The sequence below is a fragment of the Ursus arctos genome, unplaced genomic scaffold, assembly GCF_023065955.2.
Source record: "Ursus arctos isolate Adak ecotype North America unplaced genomic scaffold, UrsArc2.0 scaffold_32, whole genome shotgun sequence".
Classification (NCBI taxonomy): domain Eukaryota; kingdom Metazoa; phylum Chordata; class Mammalia; order Carnivora; family Ursidae; genus Ursus; species Ursus arctos.
Window position 1 is genome coordinate 24,760,518 of NW_026623008.1, and position 21,746 is coordinate 24,782,263.

Sequence of the window (21,746 nt, forward strand, 5' to 3'; positions counted from 1 at the left end):
CCCTCTTTCTGAAAAAAACATTTTTAATTGAAATACATTTGACATATAATATTGTATAAATTTAAGGTGTGCACCATGTTGGTTGGATGCATTTTATATGTAATATGACTGCCATAGTGGTAACATCTAGCCCCTCTGTCACATCTCATATAGGTATCACTTCTCTCTAGTGGCTGGAGTAGCTAAGATCTAGTCCCTCGGCAGGTTTGAGGATTATAATACAATACTGTTGTCTGTATTCACTACACTCTGCACAGAAGGGAGAATGAGTTACCAATTCTATATACTGAGCCACCAGCCAGAGCAGGTAAGCTCTCTTGTCTGCCTCCGATGGTCTTTAGATTGTGACACTCGGCACCTCCTTTTCCAGGAAGGCAAGAGTCACCCGGGGGGCCATTCCCTGGCAGGGAGGGGTCTGTTCTCCTGAAGAATCTGGCTCCGTCCCCTCATCTCCGCCCCACTTCCCACCTCTTCTCACATTCTGCTGCCACCCCGCTCCTGGCACCCACGGGTGTGCTTTTTTCTTAGCTATCTTGACCCTCACGTGGGAAAAAAATTGAATTAAAAAATTAGCAAATTGAATATTGAAGTTCTTGAATATCATTGATCCCACTGCCTTGGCTAGAGTGAAAATGATGGAAAATGTCAGGACTGGCAAGAACGTGGAGCCCCTGGAGCTCTCAGAGCCTGCCTGCGGGATGGAAAAGTCGCTCAGCCACTTTGGAAAGCTTTCCTGACACCGACTAGATCTGAACATATGCCGGCCCTATGAGGCAGCGACTCCGCTCTTAGGTACTCGTCCCACAGAGCCATGGATACTGGTCAAGGGTGCAAACATGAAAACAACAGAATGTGAGCTGAGAACAGATTTGTGACGCAAACTTGTTCAGAGCTGAGCCATGGGCTGGGATACTCAGATACTCCATCTGGCTGGACCAAGAGTGAGATGGCAGTTCTACTCTTCCGCTGAGACACGTGGCAGAGAGAGGGGGCTGCAACATCTCTAGGACCAAGTGGGTAGGGCTGGCAGGGAGACGGGATGGGGATCTGGGGGGTCTGGGGCGGGGAGTCAGATGTATACTCATCTCCTTCCTCCACAGCACCCTCACCCTGGGGCACCTGCAGAGGGGCACCACCACTGCCGGGTGGTCCTGTAACTGTGCTTCCAACCAACCGCTCTTGCAAAAGTCACCAGGGCAGTGTCTTGGAGCAAGTCAGCCTTGGTCAGATTATGGCTCCACCACTTCCCAACGGCCTTCTGTTCTCCTTCAGTCATCACATTTCATCTGAGCACTCTCAATATGCCAGGTACCGTGCAAGGCGCTCAGGACACAGGGATATGTCAGACGCCACACCTTCTTCAAGATGGCGGTGGGGCTGAAGGAAGCGACGGATGTGAAGACAACAAAGTATAAAGTCTGTACAGGCACAGTGGGGTCACAATACAAATCTCCTCGGGGAGGAGGAAATGAAACTTACATGGAGGCCAAGCTGGAGTCAAGTTTTGGGAGCTGCAGAGACCCCCAGTAGTTGGACAAGGAGGGAAAAGGAAGTCTCCATGAAGGGAGAAGCAGAGGCAAAGTCATAAGGTCAAGGCATGGTCTTGAAGCTGTGAGCAGTTCGGTCTGGCTGGAGCTCAGGGGTTAGGACGGGGTCGGCGGAACTGGGTGGAGAGGCAGGCAGGGACCAGATTGCTTGGACTGAAAAACCGAAGTTCTGACTTTATAGGAAAGAGGAAGCCGTGACAGGATTTTAAAATAAGAGATCTATTTGTTTGTGCGTTTGTTTTCCACTGGAGGTATAACTTATACCCCATGAAATGATCAGCTCTGAAGTGTGTCACCCTGTGGGTTTTGACACATGCATAGCAAGACCCAGGACACTTCCCACCATCCCCAAATGCTCCTCTTCCCAGTCAATCTTCCCCACCTCCAGAAGCCACCACTGAACACATTTTTATCACCATAGATTCATTTCGCTAATCCTAAAATTTCGTCTAAGTGGAATCATACATCATGGACTTTTTTTGGGTCTGTCTTCTTTCGCTCCGCGTGATTTTTTGAGATTCAGCTCAGCCACGTTGCGTGTATCAGTCGCTCATTCCTATTTATCACTGAGTAGCACGTTATCATATGTTTCAGTGGAAAAGATGAAGTGGCTATGTTAGCATTTTCACATGACAAGATCTCTTCCATAGCTAACTCCAGAAGAGGTTGGCATGGGAGGAAGATGGGGGCAGACGAACCAGTCAGGAGACTATGGTAGTAATTTGGACGGGAAGTAATAAGATTTCAGCCAACACAGTAGCTGGGAGGCTGGAGAAGAGGGGAAAACGTGAGGGGTGTTAAGACAGCAGAAGTTCCTTCCACACCTTGCTCACTAATGGAAGCAGCAGGGCAGGAGTACGATGGTGGCACTCCCCAGGGATCAGAAGAGAGCTCTTCTGGGGAGGGGAGGGAGTCATATGCTTAGTTTTGTACAGGCTGTGTGGCACCTGCAGTCACCAGACCACAGCTGGAGAGGAGAGCCTGCAGCTCAGAAGACAGTCCGGGCCGTGGTAGTGTGGAGTCTCCAGTTTACAAGAAGAAGGTGAAGCCATTGGGGCAGAAGAGCTGGCCCAGGAAAGAGGGGTGCATGGGAAGAGAAAAGGCTGGCGATAGAGCCTGGCCAAGGAAGCAGGGGCATGACAAGGAAGCTATAAAGCCACAGAAGAACCGGAGCGGGGTAACTTCCCAGAAAGTAAGGAGAAAAAGCAGGGTAAGGATGGAGGGAGTGACTGAGAGGGGCAGCGGGATAAAACATGGGAAGTGTCATTCTGTGTGGCGACCAGGAGTTCGCTGGTGTCTTTTATCAGAGGAGTTGCCGGCGGAACCACGGAGGCAGGACCCAGACATTGGTGGTCTGAGAGCGAACAGGAGGCGAGGAAGCAGACACAAGCAGAGATGATTCTTTTGAAGAGTTTGCCTCTGATGGGATAAAGGAGTCAGTGCAGGAGCTGGATGGGGGAGGACCTAGAAAAACCTGAGCCTGTTTGCATGCTAGGGAGCAGGAGGGAAGGAGACCGGTGACAGCAGAGGGGGAGACACAGGGAAGGAGGGGGAAAAGGATCCAGCAAGGTCCTTCTTTCCGAATCTCAACATCTTCAGAGGAAAAAAAAAAGAATAAAGAATAATAGCTACTTCATCAATTACAAGGCTTAAATAAGACAGGGCCCCCAGGAGACATGCAATAAATGCTAGTCTCCCTCCTTTGGGCTCCTTCATCTGCTCCCAGCAGACCTGTGTGCACTCCCCTGGAGACCCCGGGTCTAAAACCCCTAGTTGCTGTGAGCCCCTCGTCTCCCACCCGGGGGAAAGGTACATACATGTTAAATACCAGGGCGATGACGTAGTCCGGAGAGACGGTCACTTTCCAGTCACACTCCTTGCCTGGTGGGTAAGGTTCTGGGTAATTTGGCGACAGAATGACTCCTGATGGTCCCGTCAGGTCTCCCCCACAGGGCGCTGGGGAGAGAGGAGGACAAGGGTCAGCCCTGGGTGCTGCTGAGGCACAGTGGAGGAGGGACTGAGTCTGGCAGACCTGAGTGAAAACCCGACCCTAGGGGCCGAGGGGAGGGTGGGATGTAATGGGTACAGGGTTTTACCTCGAAGTGAAGGGAATGTTCTGGAACAGAGGTGGTGGTTGCGTAACATCATAAATATACCAAATGCTACAGTGTCATTCATTTTAAAAAGGTGAATTTTACGTTACGTGAATTTCACCTCAAGAAATTATTAAAAACAAAACCAAACTACCTGGCTCCGCCACTTCCTGGCTGTGTGACCTTAGGGAATTTACCTAACCTCTCTGGACCTCAGCATCCTTTCCCTATTGCAGGAAGAGGTACTATTTCCCTCAGGGATTGTAGTAAGGATGTTGGAGAGGTCTGTTAAAGCATCTGGCATACAGTAAATAGTCAATATTTGGAGACATTCAATATTCTCTCGTCTTTTAGACATTGAAATACATGGTCTCCTTCCACTGCCTCACGTCCAGTTTCCAGGTGAGCTTTGTGGGTGTTGATACCGAGTTCCAGCGCACTCGCCGTCAGGAGGCCTGAAGAACACAGTCACGTTCACCTGCCAAAGCGCGACTGGCCTCCTGTCAATGCTCTCGGCATCCGCCTGGAGTTGCAGATACCTTCCAAGTTTCCAGAAGACCTTGTCTAAGAGAGCGTGTGCACCTCACTTGGGTGGAGATATGACAGAGCTCCATTCGTCCATGGTGGTCTCCACCCGACCCACCCTGAGATGCCGGGCCTTTCAAGGGGGCAGGGAGGGGGAAGTGGCTGGTGCTGCAGCCAGCGGCTTACCTGGAGCCCGCTGGGGCACTTCCCAGATCCTGAGTCAGGCTCTCCCCTGAACGGCGGGGTCACTGCCCTGTAGCAGTACGGTCTGATAAAGTGGGGGCTGGAAAGTGTGTGGGGTCATCAACAGGAGAAGATGGTTGAGACTATCAGTATGGCTTGGTCTGAGAAACCCCACAGGGCACCACTGGAGGTTGAGGTCGAGTAAATCAGCAGGGAGCCCATAGGAGCAGGGAAAACCATTCAAGGAGGGGCCAGAAAATCCGAGACTAGACATGGAGGTGGGAGCCAAGGGTACATCCAAGACCCAGCTTGAGAGCAGCTACTCGCTTGTCACAGAGCTGAGCTTTATTGCCTCACGCTGTGGCTTTCACTCAGGGCAAGCCTTCGAGGGCTCAGACAAGCCTACAGGGTCTTTTTTAAAAACAGCAGGTTTCGGGCTGGGCCATAAAAGCCCTACCATGGCTGAACATAAAGCCTGAGCAGTTAATAGTAGTGGGTTCCCCACCCCCCATGGAAAATACATCCCAAGTCCCGACTGGAACACCAGGAACACTCAGGGGGGCACTTATTATATGTCCAACGTGACGCATGGCATTCTAGACACCTCATCTCATTTACGTCTCAAAACAACTCAGTGACCTATGGACTTTTCTTCCTGGCTTAGAACTGAGGAGCCTGGGGCTCAGGGTGTTGAAAGACCTTCCCCGGAGTCACTCTGAGACTCAACCTTCACCGGTCTGGCTCGAAAGGGCAGCACTTCGCACTCTTCTGTTCTGCTCAGAATTGCTGGTGTGGAGTGGGGAAGCAGCCCCCGCTGGGAGAACTTCTATGAGGGAGGAGGGTTCCCTGCACCAGGTCTGCTTTGTGTCTGGTTCGCTCCTCCCCTGCGCCCGCATGGAGAAGAGGGCTACGTGAATGCGACACGCCAGAGGCCTGCACGATCAGGATAAAACCTTGCACTCAGCACAGCAGGACCCACTGCACCGTGCTCTGAGAGTGGTCCTACCCGGGCCAGCCTAGCGACTGTCTGATGCAGCCCAGGTCACGTGGGCAGTCCCAGCTCCCTGGGGGACCCTCCTAAGGGGGCACAGTGACACCTCCATGAGGGCAAAGGCCACAGGGCGTGAGCTTCCTCTGTGGCTCAGGGGTTTCTTCCCTTAAGTTAGCCAGGGATGGGAGTGAACCTGGCTGTTCCTGAAACTGCCCCTGTGATTCTTCTGCCCACCCCCAAAGCGCTTGAGGTTTGTTTGGGTTCTAGGCCTCTGCCCTGGCTCAGGTCCCTTCCAGATGATTCCCTGGCATGGGACATTCAGGCATCTGCTGTCCACTCAGGACCCGGCGTGGGCTTCATTGCCCTCTGCCATTTGTGTGTCAAGGCCTGGCCGGACTCCTAGCTGCTTCACCAGCAGAAGTGCTCCAGGCTGGTGGAGGGGTGCGTGGAGGAAGGAAGTCCCTTCCCTTTCCAGGCCCCCGCACTAGCCAGGAGGACAACAGAGCTGCAGGAGAACAAATGAGGCCTTGGCAACACCCCAGCATTGCCTGGTCCTTTCAGCAGATGTTCACGGGGGTTGGGAAGCCAGGTGGGAACTAGAAGCCAGGTGTCGCTCCCAATCCAGGGCACTTGTCCTGCACCCACTGTCATGCCCTGTCCCCTCCCTACTCTGAGTCAGAAACAGAGGGTGGCTCATGGAGCTTACACACCATGGAAGCCCGGGGGTGAGGGGTGGGAGGAGGCAGCTGATCACCCCAGATGGCCAAGAAGTGGGCCGGTGGTCGTGAGGGGCGAGAGGTGTGAGAAAGGCCATCAAACTTGAAGTTACACAGTCCTGGGTTCCAGTACTGGCTGTGCCAGTTACTAGCTGTGAGTTTGGGCAAGCTATGCCATCTCTCTGAACCTCTACTTCCCCATCTATAAAATAAACAAATAAAAAAGAGTAACAACAATAATGACTTCTAACACACACCGTGTTCACCGTGAGCCAGACCTGGTCCTGGGCGCTTTATAGCATGAACTTCTTTCCTCCCCAGAACGGCCTGGTGAGCTAGGTACTCTCAATGTCCCTATTTTACGGGGGAGGAAAATGAGGCCCAGGGAGATTCAGTCATTTGCCTAAGGCCACACAACTTGTTGTGGTGAAGCCACCAAACTGGGTTGGTAGTTGGAATCCAGAACCTGAGCTCTAAACTTACCATCCGATGATTCCATTTGTGAGAATGCAGCTAAAACGTCTAGCCCAGCGCCTATCATGGGGATGGCGCTCAATAAATACTTGTTTTCTCCCTTTGCTTCCTCCCTATAATGAAGGGATATCAAGGCCAGCCAGACCAGTCATGGCAGACTGCCAAGGGAGCTGGAAATTAGGGGCTTGTCACTGGGATTTCCAGACTGTTTGAGAGAAGAGACAAAGACATTCATTTTGTTGCCGGAGGAACGTTTCCCCGAGCTGAGTACAGAAGAATGGGTAATGAAAGCTGAATTAACCTCTTTGCCCTGCTCGCTGCACATGTATTGTTCTCAACAGCTTAACACCGTGCAGCCCCCCACCCCCTTCTCCACCTGGGACAGTCTTGTCTCAGGACCTGCTTTTCTGTAAGAGAAGCCTAAGGAATCACAGCCCTATAGAATGCTAAATTTGGAAGAGGCCTCAGAGGTCATCTGATTCCCTCCTGGGCCTCACCAGAATTACACTACCCAGATGGGACTGGGGCTCAGGGATGGGGAGGTGAGTCGTGAGTCCAAAAAGTTGAGAGAATCAAAGAAGGGGAGGGAGGGAGGAAGGAAGGAAAGAGAAAAAGAAGGAGGGAAATTAGTATTTCTTGAGATCTGGGTTAGTTGTGTCCTCACCCCACGATACCATGAGAAGTATACTTACTCTCATTGAGCTGAGGCTCAGAGAGTTGGAGCAATTCCTCCAAGGCCACTGGACTAGTCAATGGCAGAGTCAGGATCTGAACCCAGATCTGTCTACTTCAGTACCCCACACTCTTTCCCACATACTGCTCCATGTAGCTGAAATCTGAGCTGTTTCTGGAAGCCAGGTCTCAACTTGCTGTCGCTGTATATTCACCATGCTCCTACCACATAAGCGTGTGGCTCCTAATCACCTCTGATTTAGTGTCTCACCTTCAGTGCCAGGCCTCACGGCTTGGCCAGCAAAGGCCAGTCCTCGGATGCCTGGACAGAGCCTCCCACTGAGCCTGCATGGAAAAACATGCAGGGCATCGCCGGGGTGAAGGCCGCTGGGCTGTGTCTTGGGAAGTCCCTGGAACCCATCTCCAGCACAGGAGCCAGTGTGGGAGGTAGGAAATTGAAAGGCTCTGCTTTCAGACTGATGTGGGTGTGAATCTTGGCTCTGTCATATCCTAGCTCTGTGATTTGGGCAAGATATCCAAATGTGTCTAAATTTCAGTTTCTTGAACTGTGAAATGAGGGAATGGTGCTCATTTCAGAGAGCTGTGGGGAAAGTTAAATGAGGTTGGGTAAGAAAATGTCCAGTGCGGGGTAGCACACAGTAAGGGGACCCGGAAACGACTGCTGCCTGAGAAAAAGGGTCATGGAGCAACAGCAGCTGGAATGTTTCTATTCTTCTCTTCCTTCGAGTTCCCTCCTCCTCCCAGGCTCAAGGAGCTAGGGAGCAGGACTATTCACCCCCTAACCCTTACAAGCTACTTGACCTTGGGCAAGTCAGAGTTTCCATTTCCTCATGGGTCAAATGGGGAGCTTTTTAAGAGTAAGGACGGATCTAGAGATCTAACACCCAGGTAACCAATAATTTCCTTGAGAAGAGAAAGGGCAGGGTTCTTTCCTTTACACTCAAGCCTGTGGATGGCCTTCTTGTGGTTTAGGTGTTAGAAGGGGCATTTTGGAACCTACTGACCTTCCCACCCCAGCTGACCCATTGTCCTCCTTCCAACCTATATAGCCTGAGCCAGGGAGAAAAGAGGCAGACATGCCTGGCTTAGACATTTTGGGGACCACGTTGGAGAGTGAAGAATTTGTGGTGTGTAGAGAGTAAGTGTGAGGGTGTGAATGTGAGGGAGTGTGTGTGCACATATGCACGCAAAGCAGTGTAAACTTTGGGTTTTCTGCAACTTTCAGCTGTTCTGATGTTCCTGGCCTGCCTCCAGATGCAGCTGCCACTTAGGCCACGGGGTCTGGAACACACAAGTGGTGGGACCAGAGGGCAGGATTCACCCTGCAGCTGCTTTGTACCGATGCACGTTGGCGGGCTGGGCTGCCAGAAGAATCTGTTGTCGATCTTCACACAGCTGATCTCCGCGCTCCCCTGCAGCGCATAGCCTGGGTCACACTGGAACACTGTGGAGTCTCCGGCTTCCCAACTGTCACCACTCCGGCTCCCGTTCTGCGGGACGCCAGGGTCGTTGCAGGACGTGGCTGTGGACACTAGGACAAGAGAACAGAAGAACAAGTGTGGTTGCCCAGATGTTTGCCAGACAATGGGGCTCCCACCCTATCACCCTGTCATTACTGTGCCTGTGGCCAGTGCCACGGCCACAATCTCTGTCACCTCCCACTGGTGTCACTGGCTGTAGCAACAGGGCCACCATTTCTGTTCTCACCCCCGTTCCTGTCACTGCCTCCACCACCACTTGGGACCACCACCTATTCTACCAGAACCCTCACCAATGGCTGGCAACCACCTGTCACGCAATACCATGAGTTAGGTGTGATTGCACAGCTGTGATTGTAGAAGTAGTGAGTTGGGTTCGATTGAATGATACCCGCCTTGTTGCATAGATAAGCAGAGATAAGCAGGGTCTGCCAGCGGGTGGGGAGCTGATCTCCCTGCACACGGAGCAGTGGTTGTGAAGATGCAGGGAGAACCGCAGTCAGGTGAAGCCCATGCCCAAACGCCCAACGACCCATCAGACTGAAACCAGAGGAAAGTCTGATGTTTGTAGCAAGTGACAAAGTAGAGTTTAAAATAAATATTCACGGCCGAGACGTAGTAAACATTCAAAACCTCGGGAATGTGGGAGATACTCGCAGTCTGATACCTAACTTAGTGTAAGATGGACTGTGTGCTTTAAAAGTGAATGTCAAATGAATGGAGGGAAGGAGTAAATGAATAAAAGAATGAATGAGTGAATGAATGAACAGGTGCATCGTGAGAAAAGGAAATGATAGAAGAGAAAGTCCAGAGAAAGAATCGGGGCAGCTGCGACCTATGTCCTCGTTCAGGCTGTGGTCAGCAGGCCCCGGCGACAGGAGGCTCCGGAGGCCACAGGATCCGTAACATTCATTTGTTTGGAGGGTCAGTTCCCCCCTGCTCCCAAATTTTGGGAAGAAGAGCATGCACAAAACCAAATGAATTTATTGGGGAGTAGAACGTAAAATTCATATGTGTTCTTCAGCAAAAACACGAGGCTTCAAAGAGACTGTAGCCTCCCACCGCCTCCAGATCGGCAGGTGGCTGTGCATTCACTCTCTTCTGCTCTGAGGAGGACTTCAGTGGAAAAGCTCAAGAAGCCACAGCCCAGGGCAACTGTACACACTAATATCACCACCTGTAAGATCTAGGATTGTGTGAACGAGTCTGGAGTTATAGTACCTGATACCTCATACCCAATAACAATATACGATAAACTAGGGCCCATAGTCCGATCTGGCGCTATGCCTGTTCCTGTAAATAAAGCTTTATTGGAATGCAGGCATGCTCATCTGTTTACATATGCTATACTATACCCAGCCACATCTGTAAAATCTTCCGACACAGCAAGCTCAGTTCCCTCCCTGCTTCTCCCCAGGGCCTTTGCACCTGCTGGTTCTTCCGCCTGGAATGATGGTGCCTCAGACCTTCCTAAGCCAGCTCCATATTACCATTCAGTTTTCAGCTCCTGAATCACCTCCTCAGATGGCCTCTTAGATCACCTTCTTCTGGGCTCATCCCTTGACCCCCTCCCACCAATTTGGTCACATTATCTCGTTTTGCTCTTTTCATTGCACAATCTGTGATACTCTTGCTAATTCGTTTGCCTCTTTATCGTACTATCACTTGTGCATCTCTGCGGGAACAGAGACCTCGGCTGTTTTGCTTCCAACGATATCCCTAGGGCCTAGAACATTACCCAGCACACAGCCATGCTCAGTAAATATTTGTTGAATGAATAAATAAATGAACAAATCATCACCATCTGACACTTACTGAATTTATTTATAAAGTCAAATAAGAATCAATCTTCTTCCTTCCCAATTAAAAACAGACTTAGCTTTCATCTCTAGCTTTACAGTGCACTGTACCCATGTAAATGATTCCCTGGAAGAAAAACAGCTCCCTGTTCTGACCATACTCAGAAACATTATTTATATAGGAGGCGACAGAGTGCGATGATGAAGAGCCTAGGTCTGGGAATCAGGCATGGGGGTTTTGATCCAGTCTCTGCTGCTTATTAACTAGATGACCTTGTATGAGAAACCTCCCTGGGCCTCAGAGCCCATGTCTGCAGCATGGATTAATAATGGCCACCATACTCTCAGGCTTCCATGAAAATTATTAGCAGAGTGCTTCGTGTGGTGCTGGCTCAACGGGTGGCAGCGACTATGCTTCCCTCTCCTTCAGTGTCCCCCTCACCCTCTTTGTTCCCACTTTCTCTCTTTAATGCTCCTGAATTTGAGCTGCTTGGCAAAGCCCCGGGGAAACGCTGGGTCCACGTGGTTCAGACAGGATGTGAGATGTTACACAGTCATGTTTACTTAATAAAGCCAAGCCTGCACTAATCATCTCTGGCATTTCTGCACAATCCCCTGTCAAACACACACTATAAAGTTAACATGGGGTGAGCCATTCGCCCTTCCCTAGAGGAGTCCTGGTATTTGCTAACTGATGACAGCAACAGGGAAGGTGACCTTTCCTGAACCTCAGTTACATCCGGACCCCGGGCCAGGTTGTCTCGGCCTTTCCGGAGCCCAGGCTAGGTAGCTTTGCCCGCTCCCCTCTCCATGCACCTAAGCGATGCCCAGGGCTGCTTGCCTCAGGACACCCATGCGTTAGAGAAAACCATCCGTTCATGTGTGCAGGTGTCCACGTGCCTGCTTATCCAGTAAGCAGCGAGTGAGCACCTGCTGCATGCATACGCCGAGGCGGAGTCTCATCGGCAGGACGCGTCCCGACTCTCTAAGAGCTGCCTGTGGAATGGCGAGGGGGTGGCCACCTCCAACACAAGGCAGACTGTCTGGGATTGACAACGAGCCGAAGAAACAGAAGTAGAGTGCTCGGGGTGCCACAGGCCACAGCGATTTATTCTGAATGGGGAGATGAGGAGGAAGTGGCATTTGACACGAACCTTGAAGGATGAATTGTACTTCTACGGGCTGGGCAATGCGTGAGGAAGCAGCCCGAGCTGCTGGGTGAAGGCGCGGCTCGCGACAGTGCCCAGGGACTCTGTCCCACGTAGCCACGCTGAGAGTGCACGGGAGGTCAGATAATGCAAATCCATGGGGGAATTTGTCAGAGCAATTAAGAGGGTTTTTTTTTTTTTTTTTAAAGCCATAACCATTAGCTTGGCACAGTCAGAGAAAATACATGTCTTGTTTAATTATTCATAACACTCCTTTCCCCAGAGAGTGGACTGAGCTGTCTCTTTAGCATTCTACTCTCCTCGCTGCTCGTGGATCCTTTACGGCTTATCCCAGCAATCTCCAAAGTCTGTCCCATAAATGCTAGTCTCTTGAGATGGTCTAGGAAAAAGTCATCCATGGTCAAATATGTTTGGGAACTGTAACCTACTAGACAGACACCTTCTGAATTCACTAGCTAAATTAGCATACCAAAAGTTCTCAGAGGTCCCAAAATTAACAGATAGCCTCTTTGGGTTTGCCTTGACCTAAGCACCTTCTCCACATTACTTGATCGTGCACAGTTCTTTCTCCGGCAACATCAGTTAACAGTCCGTGGAACTCCAGGGAACAGGTGTGGGGAAATGCTTATCTAAAATGACTCCCTTGTTGCCCCCTGGTGGGACCTAATCTTAGCATTACCCCGTGGTCTCCAGAGACTCTCCATGGGCGAACGGGTGCCAGGATTCCAAGAAAGAAGACTCCCAGTGAACCCTGCAAGGAGCTCTTTCTCGAAGCTTGCATGAATGTTAATCGGGCAAGTTAATGGATATAAAGGAACATAATCCTGGAGGCCCTCATCTGCCCTACAGCCTGTTGAATGCTCATCTCCATGAAGAAAACAGATGCACACAAGAGCTAGAAGCAGGGTCTGTAACTCCATTCTAGCCCACCTGGTGCCAGAAATATACCCAACCACCCTTAGCTAATAGGGGAGACCGTGGAGGCAAAGCCATGGCATGGGTGCCACATGGGCTCACTCTGGAATCACCATGGCAACCCTCTCCCCACACACACAGAGTGGAGTAAGGACATGGTAATGAAGACAGCTGCTGTATAATAAACATAAAATAAACCGAGGCAGAGTCACTTGTGCAGGGAGATGAGTGATGGAAGAGGCACTTCAGAGGAGATGAGACGATGCATCACAGGGGGAGGCAGGACCAACACATGAATTATCTAATACCGGGACTTGGATGTGTGAGCATTGCCCATTTTTGGTAGCTCTTTGCCGTGCTCCTCCATAATTGGCTACTATAGTACATAATTAATTGAATTTAGATCATTCATGTTTGGCTTCCGGTTCTTCCTGAGACCCGCAGTAGACTAAGAACCAGAGTGTGCGGCATATCAGAGCAGCTCTTCCGTAACAGAGCCCCATACCGCTGTCAACGGGGGCCTGCGTGCCTCCTGTGCTCCCCGTGTTTCAGCCTGCACATTCTGGAACCTCTCATCCTGCCCCTGCGCTTCTGCACATGCTCTTTGCACATAGGGTGGCCGTTTCTCTCTTTTTCATCTAACAGGGTTGCACAAATCCCCACCAAGTCCTACTCCAGGGCGCCTCCAACTCCACGGCATCATCAACCGCGCCCTGCTTGAAACCCGGTCTTTCCTTCTGTAACGTCTCCTCATCCTGCAGACCTGAGCTTGGGCATTGTGTTTTCCGGAATATCCTTCTTCCTTGATGCTCCAAGGTGAGCACTATAGTTTATATTTCTCCGCCCAGATACTCATCAATCTGCACGTTAGTGTCTGTTCCCCTGCAGAGGAAGCTCAGCACAGATATTTGAACGAGTGCTGACCAGGTACCAGGCACAGAGCCGCTGCTCAGTGACTCTCTACAAGAGTGGAGGGCTGCAGGAAGGGAGGGACGGGAGGGGAGGGGCTGGTGTCATGCCGCAGGACAGATGGACGGGGGCGGGCAGGAAGTGAGCACAGACCTGAGAAATGAATGGCAAAGCCCTGCTTGCTGGTGAAGAAGTCGGTGCTGAACTGCAGAACGACCGAGTTGAAGGTGCTGTGCAGGTCCTTGGGCAGGGCCGCGCCACTGAGCTCCCTCAGCAGGACCCCACTCTCCACAGGCCCGTCCCAGATGCGCAGCACGTCGTGGACCTCCTCCGTGTCAAACACCAGGAAGTGGAGCCTGAACAGAGAGAAGAGGAAGGCGGTCACCCTGTGCTCAGTGCCTTCTTCCCAGGGGCTTCTGGTCAGAGGAGGTGGGAAACCCGAGAAAGACTTGCCAGAAGGAGGAAAAAGCAGTGTCCGGCAGCATCCTCATGGCTTCCAGCTGGCCTGCTCGTCCCACTGGGGGCCCCTCAGAGTGGGGATGGGGGTGAGCGGGGGGTAGGTTTCGTGCACCCTGTTGAGTATCATGAGCTTCAAGTGGCCACTGTTGAACCCCACCTGTCTCTGCACCATGCACAACGGTCCCCAGACTTCCCCCTGAGTCCACATTCATATCGCTCTAGACTGTGAGGCGGAACACTGAGAAGGCATGCCCCCAAACTCCCAGAAAGCCATTCTGCGGCTATCGACAAACTGATTCTAAAGCCCATGTGGAGAGGAGCAAGCCCCAGAACAGCTAGAGGATACCGAAGAAGGACGAGACTGGAGACTGACACTACCCCGTGTCAAGACTTAAGGCAAAGCCGCAGTAACCAAGGTAGTGGGGTATCAGCGAAAGAAAAGGCAAGTGAGAGCTCAGAAACAGACCCACAGAAATACAGTCAACTGATCTTTGACAAGGCAGCGAAGACTGTCTTTTCAACAAAGGGTGCTGAAGCCACTGGACACCCACGTGCAAAAAAACGAATCTAGCTGTAGAGTTGAGGCCCTTCATAAAAGTTACCTCAAACTGGATCACAGACTCAAATGTAAACATAAAGCTATGAACTCCCAGAAGAGAACGTGGGAGAAACTCTACACGACCTTGGGTGTGGGGAAGACTTCTAGATACGACGCCAAAGGCGTGATCTGTGAAAAAAACAACTGATCAGCTGGGCTTCACTGAGATTAAAAATTTCGTTTCTGCAAAAGACAATGTCAAGAAAATGAGCAGAGAAGCCACGGACCGGGAGGAAATATTTTCAAAAGACACAGTTTGATAAAGGGCTGTTACCCCAAACATACAATGAATTCTTAAAACTCAACAATAAGAGGGGCACCTGGGTGACTCAGTTGGTTAAGCAGCTGCCTTGGGTTCAGGTCATGATCCCAGGGTCCTGGGATCGAGCTCCACTGCCGGCTCCTTGCTCAGGGGGGAGCCTGCTTCTCCCTCTGCCTCCTGCTCTGCCTACTTGTACTCGCTCTCTCAAATAAATAAACAAAATCTTAAAAAAAAACCACCCAAACTCAACAATAAGAAAACAAGTAAGACTGTTTAAAAAATGGGCCAAAGACCTTACCAGACACCTCACCAAAGATAGACAAATGGGGAATCAGCACATGAAAAGACACTCCACTATGTCATCAGGGAAATGCAAATGAACGCAGCAATGAGATACCACTACAAGCCTATGAGAATGGCCAAAATCCAGAACACTGACACCACCAAGTGCAGACGGGGAGGGAAACAGGAACTCTCACACCCTGCTGGTGGGAATGCAAAATGGTAGGGCCACTTCTGAAGCCAGTTTGGCCATTTCGGACAAAAGTTAACATACCATCTGGCTGTCATGTTCCTTGGTATTTATCCAAAGGAATCGAAAACTTAGGTCCACACAAAGACCTGCCCACAGATATTTATAGCAGCTGTATTCATAATTGCCAAAACTTGGAAGCCACCAAGATGTCCTTCGGCTGGTGAATGGATAAACTGTGGTACATCCAGACAATGGAATGTTATTCAGTGCTAAAAGGAAATGAGCTAAAAAAGCATGAAAAGACACAGAGGAAACTTGAATGCACACAACTAAGTGACAGAAGACATTCTGAAAAGGCCACGTACTGTAGGATTCCACCTGTATGACATTTTGGAAAAAGCAAAACTATGGAAATGGTATAAAAAAAATAAAACCCTGCTTGCCAGGAGCTGGATGGGTGGGAGGGATGAACAGTGGAGCACAAAGGGTCTTTGGGGTGGTGGAAACACTCTTAGGATACAAGGGTGGATGCATGTTATCATACATTTGTCCAGATCTGTAGAATGTTCAACATCAGAGTGAACCCTCATGGAAATGATGGATTTTGAGCAAAAACGATGTGCCAGTGTGGGCTCATCACTTGTAACAAATGTCCCACCCTGGTGGGGGATATTGATAATGGGGAGGCTGTGCATATGGCAGGCAAATGGGACAGTTCTGCACCTTTGTCTCAAGTTTACTCTGAACCTAAACTGCTCTAAGAAAGTCAGTCTTAGAAAAAGGGGCGTGGGGGTAAAGGTAAGGGGTGTGTTGTGAGGTTTGAGAGGCTGATCCAGTTGTGGTGGGGGGAAGGGTGAGCCTACATCTTGGTTTCCAGGAGCAGAACTTGGCATACTGGCTACACACAGGCTTGGTTTACATAGATAATCCCCGGGGATGTGAGGAGGCCAGGCAGGGGTTTCCATGTGTGGGGGGGGGTGCTCTCAGAGCAAGACAGCTGAGTAGGAACCCCGGATTCTCCCAGGACAAAGAAGTTCTGGCTGCCGAAGCTACTTGACTACCAGCCTCTCTCTCCTAATCAAATTTTTATTTTGGAACAATTTTAGACTTACAGAAAAGTTGCGAAGTTAACACGGAGAATTCCCGCAGACCCCTCACCATTTCTCCCACTGTTGTCACAACCGAGGAACCAGCATCGGAGCATTGCTGTGGACTCAGCTCCATGCTTCATTTGGATCTCACCACTTTTCCCACTGGTGCCCTTTTCCTGTTCCAGAAACCAATCCATTTATCACTATCTCCTTTTAAAAATATCTCTTTAGGGGCGCCTGGGTGGCTCAGTTGGTTGAGCACCTGACTCTTGGTTTCAGCTGAGGTCGCGATCTCTGGGTCCTGGGGTGGAGCCCCACAGTGGCTGGCTCCGGCTCAGCGGGGAGTCTGCTTCTCTCTCGCCCTCTGCCCCTCCCCCTACTGGCTCTCCCCCCCCCCAAATAAATAAAATAAAATCCTTAAAAAATATCTTTTTAAATTATAAAAACAAGACATGCTCATGGCAGAAAAAGACACAATATGTAGATGTACTGACTTTTTAAAAAAAATCTCTTTCTTACACAAATCTGTTCTCCAAAGCTTTTCACTTGATATTAGTCTTGGTGCATATCCTTCCAGACTTTCTTTCAGTGTGCACACATGCATTCCCCTCCCCAAATGGGACAATATTTTACATAATTTTAAGTCACTTTTTTCACTTAAGACTGTCGTGGACATAATATGTATACTTCATTTCTTGTCCTACAAAAATGGACATTGTTCTATTTCATTATCTCACTGGACTGCAAGGAACATTCCCATCTTTACATAGCTTTCAACATATCTGTTAATATTTCAGTTGACTGTTGGAAGAATTTTTTTGGGGGGATGGGTATGCACTTAAAAATCTTTTATAAACGCTGCTAAATTATTCTCTTAAGAGAATCAATTTACATTCCCACTAAACGGTATCAGTGTGACTCTTCTCTCTAAACTTCGCCTCATCAACATCAGATATTACAATGTTTAAATATATTCCATAGTAAAACACTTGCCCATCTGCTAAACCAAAATGGAATCTCACTGGTGTTTCTAGATAATTTAGTTACATTGCACATCTTTGCACATATTTATTGCCTACTTATAGATCTCCACAACCTTTACCCATCTTAACTGAGTTGTCTTTTAAAATTCTATTTACAATTAACTATAATTCTAATTTTTATTTATTCTTTTTATATATTTTGATTTCTCTTTTACATATTGCTAATATTTTTTCTTGGCATCTGGTGTCTTTTTGCCCTTTAAATTTTGTTTATGCTGTCTATTTTGGTGTAGGACTTATTTATTTTTTAAAAAGACTTATTTATCTATTTTATATATAGAGAGAGCAAGCATGTAAGTGGGGGCAGAGGGAGAAGGAGAGAAATCCTCAAGCATATTCCTCGCTGAGCACAGAGCCTGACATAGGGCTCGCTCCCAGGACCCTGAAATGATGACCTGAGCCAAAATCAAGAGTCGGACACTTAACCGAATGAGCCACCCAGGTGTGCCTGGACTTACTCATTTGATGTAACAAATATGCTAATCTTTTCCTTTAAGGATACTGGTGTCAGGGTGCCTGGGTGGCTCCGGCAGTTTAGTGGCTGCCTTTGGCTCAGGCATGATCCCGGGGTCCTGGGATTGAGTCCTGCGTTGGGCTCCCTGTTCAGTGGGGAGCCTGCTTCTCCCTCTGCCTGCTGCTCCACCTGCTTGTGCTCTTTCTCTCAAATAAATAAAAGCTTTTTTTAAAAAAAGAGATAACTTAAAAAAAAATGCTTGGGCAAACCTTCTTCTTCCCACAGTGACTAAAAAGCCAAACTTGAATATTTCTCTAGACCTTGTTAGTTCTGTTTTTCGAGGTTTATAGGTTCATTGTGTCTCCAAATAACTCTCAGCTCTCCCACCACCTGTCCAAAGTAGCCCCGTCCATGTTTTGACTATCAAAATACTGTTTACTTCCTCCTGAGAATTTACTACAGTCCATACTTAGTTTATTCATTTACTACTGTCTCCCCAACTAGAAGATAATTTTTGTGAGTGGGGACCAGGCGTTATTCACTGTGGCGGCCCCAGTGCCTACAATGTGCCCGACACTTTGGATGGTGCTCGGGAATACCTGGGGAATGAAGACATTTGTCACTGAATAATCCAGGCTCCCCTCATGGCTTTGAAATGTCATTTTGGTCATGACTCTAATTCTAGATGCCCTCCTTAGCTCCAGGGCTCCCTCCTTGGTCTCTATGGATGCTACTTGTGGTACCACAAACACACCTATGCAACTTACTTCTGTTTTCATATTTCATATTCCGCCAGGGAAAATCCCCCTTCAAATTTTTTCCTCCAAAATTTCTTAGCTATTTTCCCAAATTTATCCTTTGAGATTAACTTTATAGTTATTAAGTTCCAAAAAATGTCCCACTGATATTTTGATTGGAATTGCACACAAGCATTGATTCATTTGAGCAAACTGATACCTTCACGTTACTCTCCCCAGTCAGGAACACTATAGATATCTTAAACTATTTAGGGCTTCATTCAGGTTACATTGGTAAAATTTCATGGTTTTCTTCTTTGTTATGCTTTTCTTTTTGCATACTTATTAAATTCTTTATTCCATTCTGAATCAGATTTAATTTTTAGTTACGTATTTATTGTTGGATATGTGTGTGTGTTTCTTTTCAGTTACCGATTAGTTTTACTAGGATTCAAGTGAATCTCCTGGATTTCCTGAGCAAACTCTTTTACAGATAGAGGTGCAGGTCCTCCACACCAGAAGCTGTGTGGGTTCTAGTTCCCCTGGCAGGCATCCCCTTTGAGGGCTTCTGACAGAGTAAAGACAGATGGGCTTCCCTTCCAGGCATTCAGCAGGAAGCAGACTGGCAGCCTGGGGCCCCACACTTGATTGGAAAGAGGAAGAAGGAGCCCCCCAGGAAGCAGAGCAAACATGCCTACCCGCCGCTGTGCCAAGCTGCCCCCTTCCTTCTCCGCGTTCTCCATGTTACTCGGTGGACTGCAAAATTGGCACCAACCACAGGAGCAGACCAAAAGGTAAGCTGGTGGTGTGGCTGGACATGTTCTCAGAAAAGAGAGGTTCTCAGGGTCTGGACTTTTCAGGGAAGGAGGGAGGAGATGAGACTTGAAGTTTGTATGGCATGAAAGGGAGTGTGTTTTCTTTGCATTAATAACATGAGACAGGGGCACCTGGGTGGCTCAGTTGGTTAAGTGTCTGCCTTAGGCTCAGGTCATGATCCCAGGGTCCTGGGATTGAGCCCCACATCGGGCTCCCTGCTCAGCAGAGAGCCTGCTTCTCCCTCTCCCCCCTCCTTATGCTCTTTCTCTTGCTTTCTCTATCTCAAATGAATAAATAAAATCTTAAAAAAAAATATGAGACAAGACCCAGAGGCGGAGGCAGGTGAAGGGGCTAGGAAGAAAGGTGATTCCCATGCTGGAGTTCAAGTGGCGTCAGGAGGTCATAGGCAATAGAGCTGGGCTGAGAGAGGGAAGAAAATGAGGCCCCAGAACTAGTTAAAGGAGTCTGGGTTTCATCCCCTTTTCGTTAAGAGGGTGAATAACTGAAGGAGTGAGTGAATGAATCCATGAATGAATGAATGAAATTCCAGGAGGAGCGGTCTGGTAGGAAGCCATGAAGAGAGAATATGGAGACGGAGTGGAGATGAAAGGAAGTGTTTATATAACAACCACTGTGTACAAAGCACTTTCTCGTGGTCCCACTTAGCCCTCACGAGCATCTTTATTTTGTAGGTGGCATCCTTCCCATCTTTAAAAACAAGAATACGGAGGTTCAGGGAGGTTGAATAACTTGCCCAAGGTCAAGGGCTGGTTTGAGAGCAAGCCAGAATTACATTATATAATTATAGTCCGGATTCAATTTTGGTGCTCCCGCTCTTTCCCCTGATAATGCTGCCCGCGCCTCCGGAAGGAAGAGGCTGTGGCCGGAGCCAGGTGTGTGCCGGAGAGGCCCTATCAGTAATCGATAGTTTACAGGGGAATCACACACAAGGTCAAAGGGCTGATCTTTGAGACCATGAATTAAAAATGCCAGCTCGCTGCCTTCAGCTCGGCTGATCTGATAATCAGGCAAAAGTCAAAGGCTTGCCGTTGAAGAGGTCTAGAGAATGGCAGGGGGGAGGCGAGAGGAGGGAGCCCGAGGTCCTCTGCAGGCAGAGACGACGCAGCTCGGCAGCCAGAAGGACAGAGGCTGAAGTGCCAGACCTCTTACTGTATTCGTTTCAACACCTCCCTGCGCTGGGTGCGGGGAGATCATGGTGAAGAGGACAGACAGGGTGTCATTTTCCAGTTGTTTCTGGACATGGGCACTACTCCCTCACGCACAAACCCCTAGAAACGATAATGAGCTGCGGCGGCACTTGGGGCGAAGTTAGCAGCGTGCTGAGACAGAGGACCGGCTTTCCTGGGGGAGGCCCTCTGGAAGGAGGAGACACGGAAGCAAGGGGAGAGGCTCGCAGGTGCCAGTCCTGGGAAGAGCAGGGCTGAGCGAGAGGTGGGGGGAAGCTTCCTGTGGTAAAGGGCAGCATGTGCAAAGGCCCCCAAAGACAGCCAGCCTGGAGGGTGTGAGCAACAGAGAGGCCGCCGAGGCTATGGGGGGACCAAGAGGGGTGGGTGGAGGCCAGGTTGGGTGGGGCCCCAAGAGGGGGTGGGGTGGGGGGAAGTTTCGGTTTCATTGAGGGATTTTCCCACTGAGGCCTGGCAGGATGTGATTTCCATTTTACGGTCACTCCTGCTGCCCAGATGGGAATAGTGGCAGGGGCTCGAGTGGGTGCAGGGCAGGTGGCTGGGGGGCTGCTGCAGGGGTGTGGTGACCCCTTGTATTAGAAATCCTTGATGAGAGCCAGGCAAGACTTCCTTTGTCAAACCGACCACACTTATTAAGACTCTTACTGAAGACTTGTTTTCATCCTCTAGAAATCAAAGTCTGTAAAATGCTAATCAGAGGCTCTGATCGGTGGGGCTAATTCCGGGCCAGGCAGACGGCAAGCTTGCCTGAGCAGCTCCTCTGCAGGGAGCATCAGTCTTCGCTGGCTTTAGAGAAACTGGAAACAGTTTTGAGGACCTCACTCCCCCCAACGTCCCCAAGTGGGTAGGCACTGAAGGGAAGGGAAGAGGTGAAAGGTACTCCTTCACAGAGAAGCCTTGCTCGCATGGGTGTCTGCCTCTTTGGGCCACAGACACGACACAGGTCAGGCTGAAGTGTGTTGTGCGTCACGCTCTGTCTCTGCCCTGGAGGCTGCTGATGATGATTGAAAAACTCACAATAATATGTGCTGGATCCTTATAAAAACCCTGCGATCTGCAGGCTACTTTTGCCACCTTGCTGATGGGGGGGACTGAAGTCCCTGGGGTTTAACAC

The 21,746-nt window shown here is 49.6% G+C and overlaps 1 protein-coding gene across 1 annotated transcript in view; it reads right to left on the reverse strand.

Moving 5' to 3' along the window:
* CSMD2 (CUB and Sushi multiple domains 2) overlaps positions 1-21,746 on the reverse strand; it is a 513,762-nt gene that overhangs the window by 119,330 nt on the left and 372,686 nt on the right. Inside the window, 3 exon segments of the mRNA XM_057305507.1 lie at positions 3,365-3,503; positions 8,562-8,753; positions 13,646-13,848. Of these exon segments, the coding sequence (XP_057161490.1) occupies positions 3,365-3,503; positions 8,562-8,753; positions 13,646-13,848 (534 nt within the window).